The 18,546-nt window shown below is 39.9% G+C and overlaps 2 protein-coding genes across 2 annotated transcripts; both read right to left on the reverse strand.

Annotated features, from left to right (window-relative positions):
- Nucleotides 1–8,954: 8,954 nt before the first annotated feature.
- On the reverse strand, nt 8,955–10,349 carry LOC133977584 (nuclear factor 7, brain-like). Its single transcript, XM_062415785.1, has one exon. The coding sequence runs from the start codon at nt 10,347–10,349 to the stop codon at nt 8,955–8,957; it is 1,395 nt and encodes a 464-aa protein (XP_062271769.1).
- Nucleotides 10,350–16,688: 6,339 nt separating this feature from the next.
- Nucleotides 16,689–18,120, reverse strand: LOC133977587 (nuclear factor 7, ovary-like). The gene has a single exon (XM_062415788.1). It carries the CDS (start codon nt 18,097–18,099, stop codon nt 16,714–16,716), a length of 1,386 nt encoding a protein of 461 aa, XP_062271772.1. The 5' UTR covers nt 18,100–18,120; the 3' UTR covers nt 16,689–16,713.
- Nucleotides 18,121–18,546: the final 426 nt, after the last annotated feature.

An 18,546-nucleotide genomic window follows, 5' to 3' on the forward strand; every position in this document is an offset into this window, starting at 1 on the left:
TCTCTAGAATAAATGACACTAATGTGATGATGTAAAATGTGTCATATTGCTGACAGGCTGCAGACAGAATCAGTGTTTCCTCTCATTGTGAAGTAATTAAAGTGACACAGTCTCCAACACACAGACAGCTCGCTAATTATTGGATAAAAGAAACACACAACGCTTTCCACTGTCAGCTGGTCAGTGTAGAATAAAGATAATAACTTTATTTATATAGTAAACAAAGCAGCAGCATTGCTTAGGGCTGAAGACTGCAAAGTAAAAACATCTGGAGGTGTCAATCTCCAGGTACATTGTGGCTAACGCAGGTATAAGGCGTATATAAATATTCCTTTACTAAATACTGGCGCCCGCTCGGCTCAACACACATCGGTCTAATCCATAGACTGTATATAAAAAAAGGACGTAATTCTACTTAAAAATCAGGAAGTCCTTTTGACACCAAAACGGTCGCCCCCTGGTGGCCTTTTGATAGAATGCAGCTTTAAGTTACTTCCTCGTTGGCCTCATTTCAGAGGACCGGGACTCCCCGTTTGGTCTAATCAGACTATCAGCGTCTTCAGAAGGACGTTTGACATGTTTCAGTCTTTCAGCACTTTGGTGGCAGAGCTGCAAGACTTTGTTCAGTGTGGTTTTGTAACCTGGGTGTAAAGTCTGATGGGTTGCAGGTGATTCTGTGATTCAGGGAATTCCTTCTACACTGACGACCTGAGATGCTTTTTAATGTACCGTTCTTTTAATCTGTGACTATTGAAAATATCAGCCTCGTCCCTCCTTCCCATTCGATTTTTTATGTTGCTTAGTAACCATTTATTTATTTTATCATTTATTTGGCAGGGACAGTACATATAAATCAACATTGTAGTGTGGCTAGTTTTCATGTGTAGTCGCCGGGCATATTACCATGTTGTTGTTGAACCCAGTTGTTCAAGACTGAATTTAGTTTTGTTGGTTTGTTTCTTTTTATTGTTGTTCAGCCTTGTTATATTTATTAGGTTCATTGTGTAAAGAATAGAGCATTGTGTTGTATCTTATTGAGAAATGTGTGGAGATAAATCAGTCCTGTCCTGTGCTGCTTACTGAGCTGTTTTATCCAAACTACTAACTGGTGGTCAAAGCTTCTCCTCTCTCTCCTGTTACACAGACACCAGGGTTTGGTGAGGAAGAAGAATGTGTGGAATAAAAAAATACGATATCTCTGGCTCTGCTGCGTCAATGATCATAATTTATTTATTTTAAACTGTCCATCGTGAGTGTGACAGTGTTACAGGAATGAGATGATGAATCTGTGGAGCGTCAGACCTGATTTATCTTCTACTGATTGTTTTATAAGAGTACTGAAGAGTTCAGTTTAGACCTGCTCTGTGTGTAAAGACTATGTGAGACGACTTTGTTGTGATTTGGCGCTTTATAAATAAAGATTGATTGATATAATTCCCATAATATTGTAGCTTCTTGCTGCACTGACACATGTTGCCATGGTCACCATTGTACAGCTTTAACTTCACCTCCTGTTAACTTCTGCTTCTACATGAAAGCTTTAATATATGTTGATGTCAGGAGGGGTCGAAAAGTTAAGAGACTGACAGGGGCCCTAAAAATGTTTATTTTTATTATCATATCATCATTAGTAGACATTAATAGTTTAGTTTTCTTCCTTCCTTCCTTCCTTCCTTCATTCCTTCCATCATACCTGTCTTCCATCTTTCCTTCCTCCTTTTCCTTCCTTCCTTCCTTATTTCCTTCCTTCCTTCCTTCATTCCTGTCTTCCATCTTTCCTTCCTTCCTTTCTTCCATCTTTCCTTCCTCCCTTTCTTTCCTTCCTTCGCTATTTCCTTCCATCTTTCTTTCCTTCCCTAATTTCTTCCTTCCTTCATTCCATCCTTCCTTCCTTCCTTCCTTTCTTCCATCCTTTCTTTCTTCCATCTTTCCTTCGTCCCTTTCTTTCCTTCCTTCCTTATTTCCTTCCTTCCTTCCTGTCTTCCCTATTTTCTTCCTTCCTTCCTTCCATCCTTCCTTCCTTCCTTCCTTCCTTCCTTCCATCCTTTCTTTCTTCCATCTTTCCTTCCTCCCTTTCTTTCCTTCCTTCCTTATTTCCTTCCTTCCTTTCTTTCTTCCATCTTTCCTTCCTCCCTTTCTTTCCTTCCTTCCTTATTTCCTTCCTTCCTGTCTTCCATCTTTTCTTCCGTCCTTCCTTGAATCCTTCCTTTCTTCCATCTTTCCTTCCTCCCTTTCTTTCCTTCCTTCCCTATTTCCTTCCATCTTTCGTTCCTTCCCTATTTTCTTCCTTCCTTCCTTCCTTTCTTCCATCCTTTCTTTCTTCCATCTTTCCTTCCTCCCTTTCTTTCCTTCCTTCGCTCTTTCCTTCCATCTTTCTTTCCTTCCCTATTTTCTTCCGTCCTTCTTTCCTTTCTTCCATCCTTCCTTTCTTCCATCTTTCCTTCCTTCCTTTCTTCATCATTAGTAGACATTAATAGTTTAGTTGTAAATTAAATGAAATGTAACGAGCCTTGAGACGACTTTGTTGTGATTTGGCGCTATACAAATAAAGATTAATTGATTGATTGATTGATTGATTGATTGATTGATTGATTGATTGCAAGCCTTGGCCTGACCTGTGTGTGGTGATGGGGCCCTGATGGGTGAAATCCCTGCAGCGCTCCTGCACCACATCAACCGTCCAGCCTGAATAAATAATAAGATTTAAAACCTTATGAAATATTTGACCTGCTGTAATGAAGTTGAGATTCATCAGTTGCAGAGCTTCATGTTCTCCATTACAGCAATGTCATTTTTATAAAACCGAAATAAAGGCACGCTTTGCAGCTCCTAAATATCAACGAGGATACGAGAGATTATTAAAAGTTAATAAGATGCTGTTACTCGTCATCCTAAAAGAGTGTTTCGGGACGGTTAGGAGTGATTTCCTGCTCTGAGAATATGTGTTTTATAAGTATTTCTATAACTATGTATTTATGTAAAATCTTCATCTTCAAGTAACTCTAGCTTTCAGATAAATGTAGTTGAGTATGAAGCATAACGTACCTGTAAATACTGAAGTATCAAGTACCTGAAAACTGTAGATAAATACAGGACACAGTTGCTTTCTGCCCCGAATACTCGCTCTGGATTGGCTGCAGGCGCAACCTTGGTCTGGTGAGCTCTGCATCAAATCAGTGCTCAGCTGATCGGTGCTCAAAGAACCAACCAATCATCCCTGTGTGTGTGTGTGTGTGTGTGTGTGTGTGTGTGTGTGTGTGTGTGTGTGTGTGTGTGTGTGTGTGTGTGTGTGTGTGTGTGTGTGTGTGTGTGTGTGTACCTCATTACATTGGTGGCCTTGGCGAACACAATCAGAATTCAGAGGTGAAAATGAATCACACACATACACACACACACACACACACACACACACACACATACACACACTCACACACACACACACACACACACACACTTAATCCAGTCCTGGTGTGTGTCTGTCCTCTTCAAAACAGAATGAAATGAGCTGTCAATATGTCATTTTAAGGCTCTCAGTGGAAGAGGGAATGCAAAAATGAAACACATAAAACTCTGTGACACCAAGGCTAAAAGAACAAACACACACACACACACACAAACACACAAACACACACACACACACAGACACAAATGCAATCACAGCGTTCAGAAACATGAGAGACAGAAACAGACAGGACGGACATGTAGGAGGAAAATCTGTCTGACGAAGATCATCACATGACATTTGTATATTGGACTCTGCTCCTCTCCCTCTTCATGCACAACAACACGTGCATTTCACATCTGCGACACACACACACACACACACACACACACACACACACATACAGTACCGAGAGGGAGAGAAACACGCTGACATTCATAAATCATTCAGAAAGAAGAAAAGAGGTTTTCTGCCTCAGTGAAGCGCAACACTCCCATCTGCTGTCAGAGCAGAGGAGGATGCTGGGAGGTGATGAGGGCTGCAAACTGGAACCAGCCCTGACATGAATGTGGGTTCCAGTCTGAAGATACACTGTTTATTATCTACTCTATTCATAATTAACCTAAAGTGAAGTCCTTAAAATAATCTGAGATAAAACATCATCTATAAAAAATGTTTAGAACAGAATTAAAAGGCTGTAAAAAAGTATTACAGTAAAAGTACTGCAGTATTATAGTGATGTAGTATGCAGTATTACAGTAAAGTACTGCAGTATTATAGTGATGTAGTATGCAGTATTACAGTAAAGTACTGCAGTATTATAGTGATGTAGTATGCAGTATTACAATAAAGTACTGCAGTATTATGAGTGATGTAGTATGCAGTATTACAGTAAAGTACTGCAGTATTATAGTGATGTAGTATGCAGTATTACAGTAAAGTACTGCAGTATTATAGTGATGTAGTATGCAGTATTACAGTAAAAGTACTGCAGTATTACAGTAAAAGTACTGCAGTATTACAGTAAAAGTACTGCAGTATTATGAGCGATGTAGTATGCAGTATTACAGTAAAAGTACTGCAGTACTATGAGTGATGTAGTATGCAGTATTACAGTAAAGTACTGCAGTATTATAGTGATGTAGTATGCAGTATTACAGTAAAGTACTGCAGTATTATAGTGATGTAGTATGCAGTATTACAGTAAAAGTACTGCAGTATTATGAGCGATGTAGTATGCAGTATTACAGTAAAAGTACTGCAGTATTACAGTAAAAGTACTGCAGTATTACAGTAAAAGTACTGCAGTATTATAGTGATGTAGTATGCAGTATTACAGTAAAGTACTGCAGTATTATAGTGATGTAGTATGCAGTATTACAGTAAAAGTACTACAGTATTATAGTGATGTAGTATGCAGTATTACAGTAAAAGTACTGCAGTATTATGAGCGATGTAGTATGCAGTATTACAGTAAAGTACTGTAGTATTATGACTGATGTAGTATGCAGTATTACAGTAAAAGTACTACAGTATTATAGTGATGTAGTATGCAGTATTACAGTAAAAGTACTGCAGTATTATGAGCGATGTAGTATGCAGTATTACAGTAAAAGTACTGCAGTATTATGAGCGATGTAGTATGCAGTATTACAGTAAAAGTACTGCAGTATTACAGTAAAAGTACTGCAGTATTATAGTGATGTAGTATGCAGTATTACAGTAAAAGTACTGCAGTATTATGAGCGATGTAGTATGCAGTATTACAGTAAAAGTACTGCAGTATTATGAGCGATGTAGTATGCAGTATTACAGTAAAAGTACTGCAGTATTATGAGCGATGTAGTATGCAGTATTACAGTAAAAGTACTGCAGTATTATAGTGATGTAGTATGCAGTATTACAGTAAAAGTACTGCAGTATTATAGTGATGTAGTATGCAGTATTACAGTAAAAGTACTGCAGTATTATAGTGATGTAGTATGCAGTATTACAGTAAAAGTACTGCAGTATTATGAGCGATGTAGTATGCAGTATTACAGTAAAAGTACTGCAGTATTATAGTGATGTAGTATGCAGTATTACAGTAAAAGTACTGCAGTATTATGAGCGATGTAGTATGCAGTATTACAGTAAAAGTACTGCAGTATTATAGTGATGTAGTATGCAGTATTACAGTAAAAGTACTGCAGTATTATAGCGATGTAGTATGCAGTATTACAGTAAAAGTACTGCAGTATTATAGTGATGTAGTATGCAGTATTACAGTTAAAGTACTGCAGTATTATGAGCGATGTAGTATGCAGTATTACAGTAAAAGTACTGCAGTATTATAGTGATGTAGTATGCAGTATTACAGTAAAAGTAGTGGTTTGGTCCTCTGACTGATATATTATTATTATGACATCATTAGATTATTAATAGTGAAGCATCAGTGTTAGATCACTCTACATCCTGATTCACTCCTATTTACTGAAAGCAGCCTCTCTAATGTTAAAGGTGAAAACACTCGTACATTAATACAAAACACAACAAAGAAATCAGCTGGTTTGCACTGCTCGATATAATTTAAAGTGCAGTAAAGCCTTCAGTGACCGGAGGAGGTGGAGCTTCCAACCTTCATCTGTCCATGAATGCTGAACAGGAGGGGAGTTCCGGTCCTCTGAAATGATGCCAACGGTGAAGTAACTTAAAACTGCATTCTATCAAAAGGCCACCAGGGGGCGACCGTTTTGGTGTCAAAAGGACTTCCGTCTCTATACAAGTCAATGGAGAATTCACCAACTTCTCACTTGATTTCTAACCTCAGTAAACGTTTTCAAAATGTGTTTATGGTCTCAATCGCTAGTTTAAAGCCTTCTTCAATGCAGTATGATGTTCATTTGGGACATTTTGGCCTCCCTGATTTTATATGTGACGATAAAGCAGGGTATACATTAGGGCGTGGCTACGTGGTGATTGACAGGTTGATTGGTTCACAGGTTCTAGTTTATTTGGAAGAACCCTAAAAATAATTTGAAGGATTAGAAAAAAAAACCACAATAAAAATACAATTACTCTGTTAGGAAAAATATTTATATTACAAGTTCAATCAAGATTTTTTAAGTACATCCTCAAGCCAATTACTTTAAATTAATTGCTACAAACATTTGTAAAGTAAAACACAATCTGAAAAGGAGAAGAATGAACTAAAGCACTCCACCGTTCATGTTTATATGTTAATATAATTATTTGAACTGCTGAAAGATTCCTATTAATTTTATTTTGACATCATATCATATCAAGTTGTATCACAATGACTTGTTCAGATGCATCCAATATGACATTATTTTAATCAGAAGTGCAGATCTACACACAGACCAACAGCAGTCAGTCTTTGGTTCAATACAAAATAAATCCATCTCTATGTGGAACAGTGCTGTCTTTAATGCCGAACATTAAAACACCAACAAAGCATGAATGGAGCTTTCTGAGGAACCTTATAGGGAAAATTCAGCACATTTTGCATATTTAGACGCTCACTTCCACACTCTGCAGTTTATGTTCAAACACTAACATATATTCATATGGACAGCAACCTGCCAAATCATAACCAGTTTGTTTTAAGTTCGATGACTTCACACTGATTTTAATCTAAACGTGTGTAAAATGTGCTGCAGATTTACAGAGTTTGTTGCTTGTTTGTGTTTGAGTGAGAAAAGTCTTCAGGACATTTGATGGCTGTAGGCACTGAAGGCTTTCTGTGTGAAAACGGTGCAAATGTGTCACAGTTTGATCCGTAATTGTTGCTGTTGTGTCGACTGTGTGACAGCTTTGTAGACATTGAACCCTGCAGGTATCCAGTTGGGAAAAACTGTGATCAGATTATGAAATAGTCAGATGATGTGAAGGAAACCTGGAGGTCTGCCTGGTTGGTGACAGCACAGAGCCTTCGTCTTCAGTTCAGTCTGTTTATGTCTCTGCTTTCCTGCTGCAGTGAAGAATATTACAGAAAGCTGCAGTAGCTCACTGCTCAGACACTGATGTCTCCTCAGTGCTGCTCTTCACTCTGAGGTCCAGTTGTGTATAAATCAGATGTTCACTCTGTTGTTTCAGTGTAACATCAAATTATGACCCGAAGCTCAACATGCAGAAACGTGAAGCTCTGCAGAGTCCATCACATCTGCTCTGATTGTTTATTTAACAAGACGTCCACGTCAACTTTGTTCATGTAGATAACAAGATAATAGAAATAATTACAATATGTCTGATTATAATCAGCAGCAGTTTCTTCCACTTTACATCTACTGCAAGGTTAAAATCCACTGAGCATCATTTAAATCTGCAAGTCTGTAAACTCTTTAATCTTTAACACCTCCTCAGTTGAGTCCTCTCAGGAACACCAAGTGTGTCAACTGGAAAGTGTAAGGAGCAACTCTTTCTCCTAGAAATGACGTTCATATATGACTAAACAGCAAATATGTTTTGTTAGAAACATAATGCTGCTGAAACGCTTTTTCTCTCAGCAGGTGATCGATACATCCTAAAGATGTGCTGGGACGCATCATCAATGTTTCCTAGGTTCTTTGGGTGTTTCAGGTAACACAACATCATTCACCGTCACCCAGGTGACCCAGCCGGGGTTGATCAGCATCCCAACAGCATCGGTCCATGGATCGTCCCTCTTAATCCACAGCCATCTAGAAGTTCTCTCTGCTGTTTCTGTTGCAGCCCTGATAGCTGTTCTCTTTATAGGCCCACTCAAGCCCAGCAAAACATCTGCAGTCTACCTCCACTGGGCTGCAGCCCTGTTCACAGCATTCCTCCAAGAGTCCCTGGTACTTGGCATGCTTCCTTTCAAAAGTCTCCTTTATGCAGTCTTCCCATGGCACGATCAACTCTGTCAGGGCAAGTTGTTTTGAAGCCACTGACACCATGATAATGTCTGGTAGCAAAGATGTTACTGTGATCTGTGCCAGACTACGATATCTGCCAATCCTGTGCAGTGGTGAGTAGTTGTGGCTTGAGCTGCTCCCCTGCCTTGATGGATGTTATCTGCTTTCTTGGGGACAGTGGTGCCAGCTGTTTTTAATGGCTGTGGGGACACTCTCAGACACTGCCAACGGTAGCAACCATCCCCCAGGGCCGCTGGGCAGCTGCTCAGGATGTGTTTGAGTGTCCCTGTCCCAGAGCAGCGAGGGCAAGAAGGTGTGTAAGCCCCAGAGTTAGAGGTTTGCTGGGCTGGCATAGTGATTGTTGTTAATGAACATATTAAGTGTTGATACGGAACGTAAGTGAAATGTAAAGAGACAACATAGCTGGTTCTTTTTTCCACCAACAAAGCTGATCTTGCAGTAAAATGTAAATCAAATATGAATGAATTAAATAATTTTATATCTGATATATGTTGAAATATCCACATATTTGGAAATAATGAGACAGAAGTCTCCGAGGTTAAATTCTGCAACTTCTCCCTTTAAGAAATAAATGACAGTAATTATAAGAACCACCATCATCATCATCATCATCATCTCTAACTGCTGTGTTTCAGTCTCACAGAGACCTTCAGTGGAGAAATGTTCAGTGGAAGTTTATCCACAGTGCTAATGTATGGAAACAGTGAGTAAGTGAAAGTGTGTGTGAAGGTGTGTATGTGTGTGTTAGTATCAGGATCAGAGAATGACAGATTTCTTCTGTTCCAGTCCAGATTCACTCTGATCCTCTGGAGCTTCTTCTTCACTGGGAGATCAGTGGAGGGAGCTGATGGTGAATATGCTGAGTATTCATCAAAAAAGAACTTTATTCTCCATAATCCAGACTGTATGCGTCCCTTCCTCTGAACAGACTCTGATAACACACCCAGTTCCCAGTCTGTACTGTCTCCAACCTCAACATCCCAGCTGTGAGTTCCTGAGTTAAAGCCCTCAGAGCCCAGGACGGAGAAGGAGTTAAACCTCTCTGGATTATCAGGAAGCTGCTGTTTCTCTCCTTCACATCTCACACTGGTCAGATCTTCAGACAGGATGAGTCTTGGACCAGCAGTGTTTGGATCCAGAATGACAGGAGTGTAGGAGACCATCTCCTTCATGTTGTTCCAGATGTTGAAGACCAGGTTGCCCAGGTGTTTGGCCTGGTCTATCAGAGCTCCTGAGGGCAGCTGTGGATCATCCAGCAGGGGGCAGCGCTGGACTCTTTCCACTGCAGCCTTGTAGTTGTTCAGGAATGAGACGTCTTCAGCTCTCAGCTCCTCCTCTGTGGCTCTGACTGTGTGTGAAAGAGCTGCTATCTCTCTGCTCAGAGCCTCCATCTTCTCCTTCATCATCTGACTCTTCTGCTCCTCTTCCTCCCTCAGAGCAGCCATCCTGTCCTCCTCTTCCTCTTCTAGAAACTGGTGAAGCTTCTTAAACTGCTCCTTAATCTGCCTCTCTGTGTGTTGGGCCTGGACCTTCATGTGTTTTGCTGTTTGATCAAACTTCACTTGAACTTGTTCACAAACCTTTAACTTCTCCTTTAAGGGCTTCAGAGTTTCCTCAAGTTCCTTCTTGTGTTGTGGTGCAGCTTCATCGATGGGTCTGAATCTGTGGTTGGTGTGTTTTTCTGAATCTCTGCAGACGATACACACTGGCTGCTGATGGTCCAGACAGAAGAGTTTGAGTTTCTCAGAGTGCAGACTGCAGAGAGCCTCTGAAGCCCTCTGATCTCTGTCCTGTAAGAAGGACTCACACAGGTTCTTTATCACCAGACTAACAGGTGGATCAGTCCTTGATGATCTTCTCTTACAAACTGGACACTCACGTGTTGGTTTCTGTCTCCACCAGCTCTCCAGACAGTCTTTACAGAAGCTGTGGCTACATGACAGAACAACAGGATCTCTAAAGACCTCATGACAGACCGGACAGCAGAGATCCTCCTCTGATCTGGAAGCCATTTAGTCTCTGAGTGAAGCTGAAAACACAGCAGACAGAAAGTACAGTCAGTCATGGAAAGATATAGATGCCTGGGAACAATCATTGATAATAAGCTCACATTTGAGGCAAACTGTGAAGCTGTGTACAAAAAGGGGAACCAGCGTTTGTATTGTCTGAGAAAGCTGTTTTCTTTTCACATTGATCGAACTTTATTGACCCTCTTTCACCGTGCTTTTATTGAATCTATTTTTATCCTACTGCTTGGTGTCTTGGTTTAGCAACCTTTCCCTAAAAAAAAAGAACTCCCTAAATCAAATAGTTAGATGGTCTAGTAGGCTGATAGGACAACCTCAGCTTAACCCAGAATCCCTGTATACCAGCAGTTACAGAGGATGGCTGGTTTCATCCTGCTAGATTAGCTCGCACCAACTACATCAGCCCCTTCCATCAGGCCGCAGATACAAACTCCCAGGCTGCAAAACAAAGCGATATAAAGACAGCTTTGTCCCATCAGCCCGTTAGAGAGATAAATAAAACTTACCCCAAATTAAACTAAATGAATGACAGTTTTTATTTCTTTCTTTCTTTTGATTTGTTTTTAAATTCATTTATAAAGTATTACAATGGTTTTAAATGTGGTTGAAATGCTCTTTTTTTGGATCCAGCACTTTGAAAGGACGCACTGATGGCTCTTTACCTTTTCACTGTAATTATGTTACTGTGTCTGACCTGTTTGTTTGTTTTGTGTAGATGAAGCCAAATCACTTAAACTGTGAACCAAATCTACCTTCAGGTACAAATAAAGTTACCTTACCTTATGGCTCCCCTCTCTCCTCTACTAACTTCACTGACATTTACTTTCAGTGTGACTCCAGTTTTTAGTCAAACTCACCTTCAGTGTGTGGAGAGTCAGCAGGTTGAAGCAGCAGAGTTCTAGTTTTCCACTTTTCTCTCCTGTAGCTGTACTCACTCAGAGGAAGTTGTTAGTTTGGTCTGAAGGTGAATCTGATGCTCTGTTTTTAAGTCTGTGTGTCTCTTTAGAGACCAACAATAAACTGTTTCCTGGTTTGTCTCAGGTGAGTCAGGTGAGGGGTGGAGCTTTGTCAGATCTCTTCTGATAAATGTTGTAGCTTCACAGTAACACAGGGTGTGTTTCATACCTGTGCTCAAACATAAACAAATCACCAAGTTTAATGACAGCAGACTAACAGGTTTTACCTGATTTAATCTGTACAGTACAGAACAACATGACCTGCATGAAGCTTATAAAATAAACTTTCATTCAGAGGAGAAGTTCTGTTCAGCTGTTAGTGTGAAAACTTTACAGGAACTATAGAAACACAAAGGAGTGAATATTGTTCTGGATGATTTATTTAAGATTTGACATATTACCAAAAACAAAAAGGACAGTACCAACACTTATTAGAAATGACTGCACACTGAGGAACTTGTTGTGGCGCCCTCTGGTGGCACCAACAGTGTTTACTACCACACCCAGAAAGTCTTGCAGCATCAGATCGTTGCTGCTTCAGCTTGTGACAGTTTGACTTTTTGTGTTTTTAAGGAGCCAGTCAGGTCTCTCTCCTGCATTTTGTATTCAGTCAATAGTTTAGTCAGTTTACAAAGGATGCAGACTGAAGCAACAATCCCAAAGTGTCTAAAGAACAGTCCACAAAAAAACTAAATACTGCAACTAAAAACTCTACTATTTGTTTCCCCTTTCAAACATAATTAAGTTCAGTTCAGTTTTCCAACCGAAATAAAGTTAAGTTGTTTTTCAGTTTAAATAATAACCAACATATGTACTCACAGAAGTCAGGTAGTCCGAAGGTGAACCTGATGCTCTGTTCTTCAGTCTGTGTGTCTCTTTAGAGACGAACAATAAACTGTTTCCTGGTTTGTCTCAGGTGAGTCAGGTGAGGGGCGGAGCTTTGTCAGATCTCTTCTGATAAATGTTGTAGCTTCACAGTAACACAGGGTGTGTTTCATTCCTGCGCTCAAACACACACAAACCATCAAGTTTAATGACAAGTTTAAACGTCTCAAGTTTAATGACAGCAGATTAACAGGTTTTTACCTGATTTAATCTGTACAGTACAGAACATCATGACCTGCATGAAGCTTATAAAATAAACTCTCATTCAGAGAAGTTCTGTTCAGCTGTTAGTGTGAAAACTTTATAGGAACTATAGAAACACAAAGGAGTGAATATTGTTTTGCTTTGACATGTTTACCAAAAAACAAAAAGGGACAGTACCAACACTTCTACCACAGCACTCCTGGTATTTTGTACTCAGTCAGTAGTTTAGTCAGTCCTTACAAAGGATGCAGACTGAAGCAACAAGGACAATAGCTTTACACCAGGTCTGAGAGCTGTGGGGGGAACAGTACACCAAGATATGTAAAACCTGCTATGAGCCAGGAAAAGTCATCTAACTGAAATAAATGATCTTCCATTAACTCTCTTCAAGTGGGGGAAGAAGCACTCAGATCCTTACTGCAGTAAAAGTACTCACACAGCAATGTAAAAATAGGAATTATCTGAACACTTGTGTAAAACCTTTTCAGTAAATCTCATTTCTGAATATTCTCATGAATTCCTGCAACAGTCATCAGTGACTCATTTTAAAATCCAGTTTAATTCCTGTAATCTTCTATCATGTTGTCTAAATGTAATCTGAGGATTAAACACTGAGCAGTGTTCAGATCTGTCAGCAGCTCACCTGTAATGCAGGTAACTGTCCTGTAGGGGGCAGCAGAGACCTGTCACACTGTGCTGAGATCAACTGCAGAAACACAAAGATGCTGTTTGCTGCTTTTAGTTGGAGGATTGTTCATGCAGGACTTTTACTTGTTATGGAGCATTTTTACATGTCTGTGTTTGTACTTTTACTGCAGTAAAGGATCTGAATACTTCTTCCAGTGTTGTTAACACACATTTAAAATGTCCAGGTTAAATAAAATACAGGTAACAACCTTTACTATATGTTTATTGAAAAGTCTTATTTATTAAAGGGTCCCTTACACAAGATCAGAGTTATTGAAGCAGAAACTCAGAGACATTTCAATCCCAATATCACTAATCATGAATTTTCTCCTCAGGAGGCTTTAAAACATAAACAGCAACACAACTTCCTGTTCTTAGTGTTTACGGTTCTGTCCCAGTCTGGCTCCATGTCCTTCCACCAGTCCACCAGTTGTCCTCACGCTTTTCTGCCAGTTTAAGACTGGACTGAGTGGGAAGATGGACAGATGAGAGAGGCTGCTGGTTAATATCTAAGGAACACTTGAGATACTGTTTTATTTCTGGACTGTGTGTTAATATCAGGCGGGGAGTTCCGGTCCTCTGAAATGATGCCAACCAGGAAGTAAGTTAAAACTGCATTCTATCAAAAGGCCACCAGGGGGCGACCGTTTTGGTGTCAAAAGGACTTCCGTCTCTATACAAGTCAATGGAGAATTCACCAACTTCTCACTTGATTTCTAACCTCAGTAAACGTTTTCAAAATGTGTTTATGGTCTCAATCGCTAGTTTAAAGCCTTCTTCAATGCAGTATGATGTTCATTTGGGACATTTTGGCCTCCCTGATTTTATATGTGACGATAAAGCAGGGTATGCATTAGGGCGTGGCTACGTGGTGATTGACAGGTTGATTGGTTCACAGGTTCAGGAGGGCGCCTCATGCTCCTCCTGATGCCGTTATAAGTAGAATCCCTGTTTTTATTTTTCCCAGCATGCACCTGAAATTTTCAAGATGGCGCTGCTCAGATCCGATACTATTGGCCTCCGAGCTGCAGTCCACAAACCAATGGGTGACGTCACGGCTGTTACGTCCATTTTATATAGTCTATGGTTAATATGAAGTGAAGCTCAGAAGCAACAGTTGTCTTTCAGTCCAATTTATGTAACATGCAGCTTTAATATGCAGATCAATACACTTGATAGATTTATTGGTTCTTGTTTATCAGCAGCAGTTTATGTTTCTAGTGTTTTTGGTGAATAGTTGGTAATATGATGCTGAAGTTTATTAGCTGGGTTTGCTCAGTGTGACTTTAGACAGTTTATATATATTTAAGTCCTGGTTTTCATCGGTTCAGTTTGTATTTAAGTCCTGGTTTTCATCACAGCTAGTCTGGAAACAGTCATTTTTACATGAGGGAAACATAATAATGTGTAATTTAAAGATGTGGTGCAGCTAATATTAATGATGATGTCATGTGTCTGTTTGTATTTGAGTCAATGTGAGTTATTATGAAGTTCCATCATGTGTGTTTCTGACTGAACTGACAGACACAAGGTAGTTTTCAAAAAAAAGAGGATTTTATTCACCCAAAGAAGAGAAAAGTATTTACAGAAGTGTTTAACAAAAGGTTTGAGTCTATAAAAGAGGTTGAATAGATTGAAAGATCTTGGCCGCTATCTCGGTTAACTGGAAAAACAGACAGACAGGAATCAGCCAATCACAAAAAACTAGCTCAGTTTCTGCCCAGCAACAGGTTGCTAAGGGCAGCTAAGGTTCTACGGTTGCTACGGCGATGTGAGAATCTGCTTGGAAAAAATTCTCAAAATGCCCCAAGAATTTGGCTTCTGACAAGGTCCCGAACAATTGCAAACTGTGAGAAAACCGTAACTCCTGTCCAAAAACCGAAAACACCGTGAGAGACACAGAAGCCGGCAGATTCTGACAGTGTTTAATTTATTCAGATATTCCTTAAAATGAGCGAGTAAGCTCAGTGAGAAGACAGAGTGAGATTCTTTTGAAAAAAAAAGACGATTACATTAGGGTCAATGGGGAGCGAGACAGGTATTGCTGCCGGTCTCGGCCCCCCCGTTTAAATTTTGTGCAGACCCCGCCTGTCAACGTCACATTTTATGAATCCCAACACCTATGTCTACATTTTGACAAAAAATTATTTGTCTCCTTTTAACTGTTTGGCCGTGAGCTCGAGTTAAAAATAAAAATGATGGTTATTTTTTACTGCTTCTCACACTCAAGCTAACTGACGCTTCCACTCTAACTTTGAAGAAAAAGTGATTTCCACTCCTTGTTTGACTGCTCATAGTTTGAAAAGTTTACATGTTATATAAAAACAGTTTGGTGTTTTGGAGAGAGCACAAGTTTCCCTCTGTTTTAAAGTTTTAATCACATTTCTACGTGCAGGTATGAGAGAGCTAGGTGACTCTGAAAAAAGGTGAAATTAAGGTGACATTTTGTGTGTTTTCATTGGTTCAGTTTGTATTTTAATTTAGTTTAATTGAAATACAACAACCTAACATCTCAGCACCAAGAGAACATAAACAGGAACAATCATTCCTATAAGTGCCTTTTTTGTCCTTATATGACAATATTATTAATTTTCACCTCTCTGACTGCTCTGAGCTTCACATCTGGAGGAGTCTGACCGTTGTTTGTCTTCCTGACAAAGTTCCTGCTCATTTTGCATCTTAAAAGAAAGAAAAAACTAGATATATGAAACCGTATATGTATAAACCAACATGTGACAACCAACCCTGAAGAGAATGTGACAACCAACCCCAACTGGGATTTTTCGCTACCAGCAAAGCTACCAACCACATGCTTCCCTCCCTACCTATCGCTCTCTCTTCATACTTTTTAATGGTAATAATTGTTTTATTATAAACTCATTGTGTAAAAGAAGAGAAACACTGAAGAGTTGGATATTAACATTTTCACATGAAAAACACTAAACGTCCTCTCACCTCCATGTCAAGCAGTTTACTCCAGAAATGATCTGAAGTAACATCTCAACTAAACTCTGAAATGTTCAGTACGGAAACTTTTTAACAACAGCGCCCTCTAGGGCCCGAGATCTGATGAATGTGACAACCAACCCCGTTCTCCCCTACTGTTCCAGATGTTTCCTGCAAATGTTTTTGTTAGAAACATAAACCTGCTCAATCACATTTTCTCTCAACATGAAATGTTATTAAAATGAATTAACATGTTTAAGTTGCAAAAATATTGATACTGAATCTATGAGTGAAATGTTCAATACAACATTTTATTGATTTAAAACACATAATTTACAACCTGAGATAGTTTATATCTGTAAATGGATGTTAAAAATACATAAAACTCAACAGTAAAATATACATTTAACTGCACAAAATTTTACAACATGTGCTTCCACATTAAAAGTCACTGTGTTAAAGTTTGAGAAATAAAGCACCAACACAACATCAGGTTAACTTTGGTAAAGTTCATTGTCCAATCCACAAACAAATAACAAATTATCTGAACAAAAGTACAACAAGTATAAGTAAATACATCAAAACTTGATTTAGTATCAGTATTTTACATGTAGAGTATATTTATATATTCATCATCATCATCATCATCATCATCATCATCATCATCATCATCAGTCTACTGTCACAGAGACCTTCAGTGGAGAAATCTTCAGTGGGAGTTTATTCCAAGTCCAAATGTATGGAAACAGTGTGTCAGTGAAAGTGTGTGTGAAGGTGTGTATGTGTGTGTTAGTATCAGGATCAGAGAACGACAGATTTCCTCTGTTCCAGTCCAGATTCACTCTGATCCTCTGGAGCTTCTTCTTAACTGGGAGAACAGTGGAGGAAGATGATGGTGAATATGCATAGTATTTATCATTATAGAACAATATTGTCCATAATCCAGACTGTATGCGTCCCTTCCTCTGAACAGACTTTGAAAACACACCCAGTGACCATCTTGTATTGTCTCCAACCTCGACATCCCAGCTGTGAGTCCCTGAGTTAAAGCCCTCAGAGCTCAGGACAATAGGACCTATTAACCTCTCTGCATTATCAGGAAGCTGCTGTCTCTCTCCTCCATATCTCACACTGGTCAGATCTTCAGACAGGATGAATATTGGATGAGCAGTGTTTGGATCCAGAATGACAGGAGTGTAGGAGACCATCTCCTTCATGTTGTTCCAGATGTTGAAGGCCAGGTTGCCCAGGTGTTTGGCCTGGTCTATCAGAGCTCCTGAGGGCAGCTGTGGATCATCCAGCAGGGGGCAGCGCTGGACTCTTTCCACTGCAGCCTTGTAGTTGTTCAGGAATGAGAAGTCTTCAGCTCTCAGCTCCTCCTCTGTGGCTCTGACTGTGTGTGAAAGAGCTGCTATCTCTCTGCTCAGAGCCTCCATCTTCTCCTTCATCATCTGACTCTTCTGCTCCTCTTCCTCCCTCAGAGCAGCCATCCTGGCCTCCTCTTCCTCTTCTAGAAACTGGTGAAGCTTCTTAAACTGCTCCTTAATCTGCCTCTCTGTGTGTTGGGCCTGGACCTTAATGTGTTTTGCTGTTTGATCAAACTTCACTTTAACTTCTTCACAAACCTTTAACTTCTCCTTTAAGGGCTTCAGAGTTTCCTCAAGTTCTTTCTTGTGTTGTGGTGCAGCTTCATCGATGGGTCTGAATCTGTGGTTGGTGTGTTTTTCTGAATCTCTGCAGATGTGACACACTGGCTGCTGATGGTCCAGACAGAAGAGTTTGAGTTTCTCAGAGTGCAGACTGCAGACAGCTTCTGAAGATCTCTGATCTCTGTCCTGTAAGAAGGACTCACACAGGTTCTTTATCACCAGACTAACAGGTGGATCAGTTCTTGACGATCTTCTCTTACAAACTGGACACTCATGTGTTGGTTTCTCTCTCCACCAGCTCTTCAGACAGTCTTTACAGAAGCTGTGGCTACATGACAGAACAACAGGATCTCTAAAGACCTCATGACAGACCGGACAGCAGAGATCCTCCTCTGATCTGGAAGCCATTTAGTCTCTGAGTGAAGCTGAAAACACAGCAGACAGAAAGTACAGTCAGTCATGGCTCCCCTCCCTCCTCTACTAACTTCACTGACATTTACTTTCAGTGTGACTCCAGTTTTTAGTCAAACTCACCTTCAGTGTGTGGAGAGTCAGCAGGTTGAAGCAGCAGAGTTCTAGTTTTCCACTTTTCTCTCCTGTAGCTGTACTCACTCAGAGGAAGTTGTTAGTTTGGTCTGAAGGTGAATCTGATGCTCTGTTCTTCAGTCTGTGTGTCTCTTTAGAGACCAACAATAAACTGTTTCCTGGTTTGTCTCAGGTGAGTCAGGTGAGGGGCGGAGCTTTGTCAGATCTCTTCTGATAAATGTTGTAGCTTCACAGTAACACAGGGTGTGTTTCATTCCTGCGCTCAAACATAAACAAACCACCAAGTTTAATGACAGCAGACTAACAGGT

This window comes from Scomber scombrus, chromosome 3, assembly GCF_963691925.1.
Source record: "Scomber scombrus chromosome 3, fScoSco1.1, whole genome shotgun sequence".
NCBI classification, from domain to species: domain Eukaryota; kingdom Metazoa; phylum Chordata; class Actinopteri; order Scombriformes; family Scombridae; genus Scomber; species Scomber scombrus.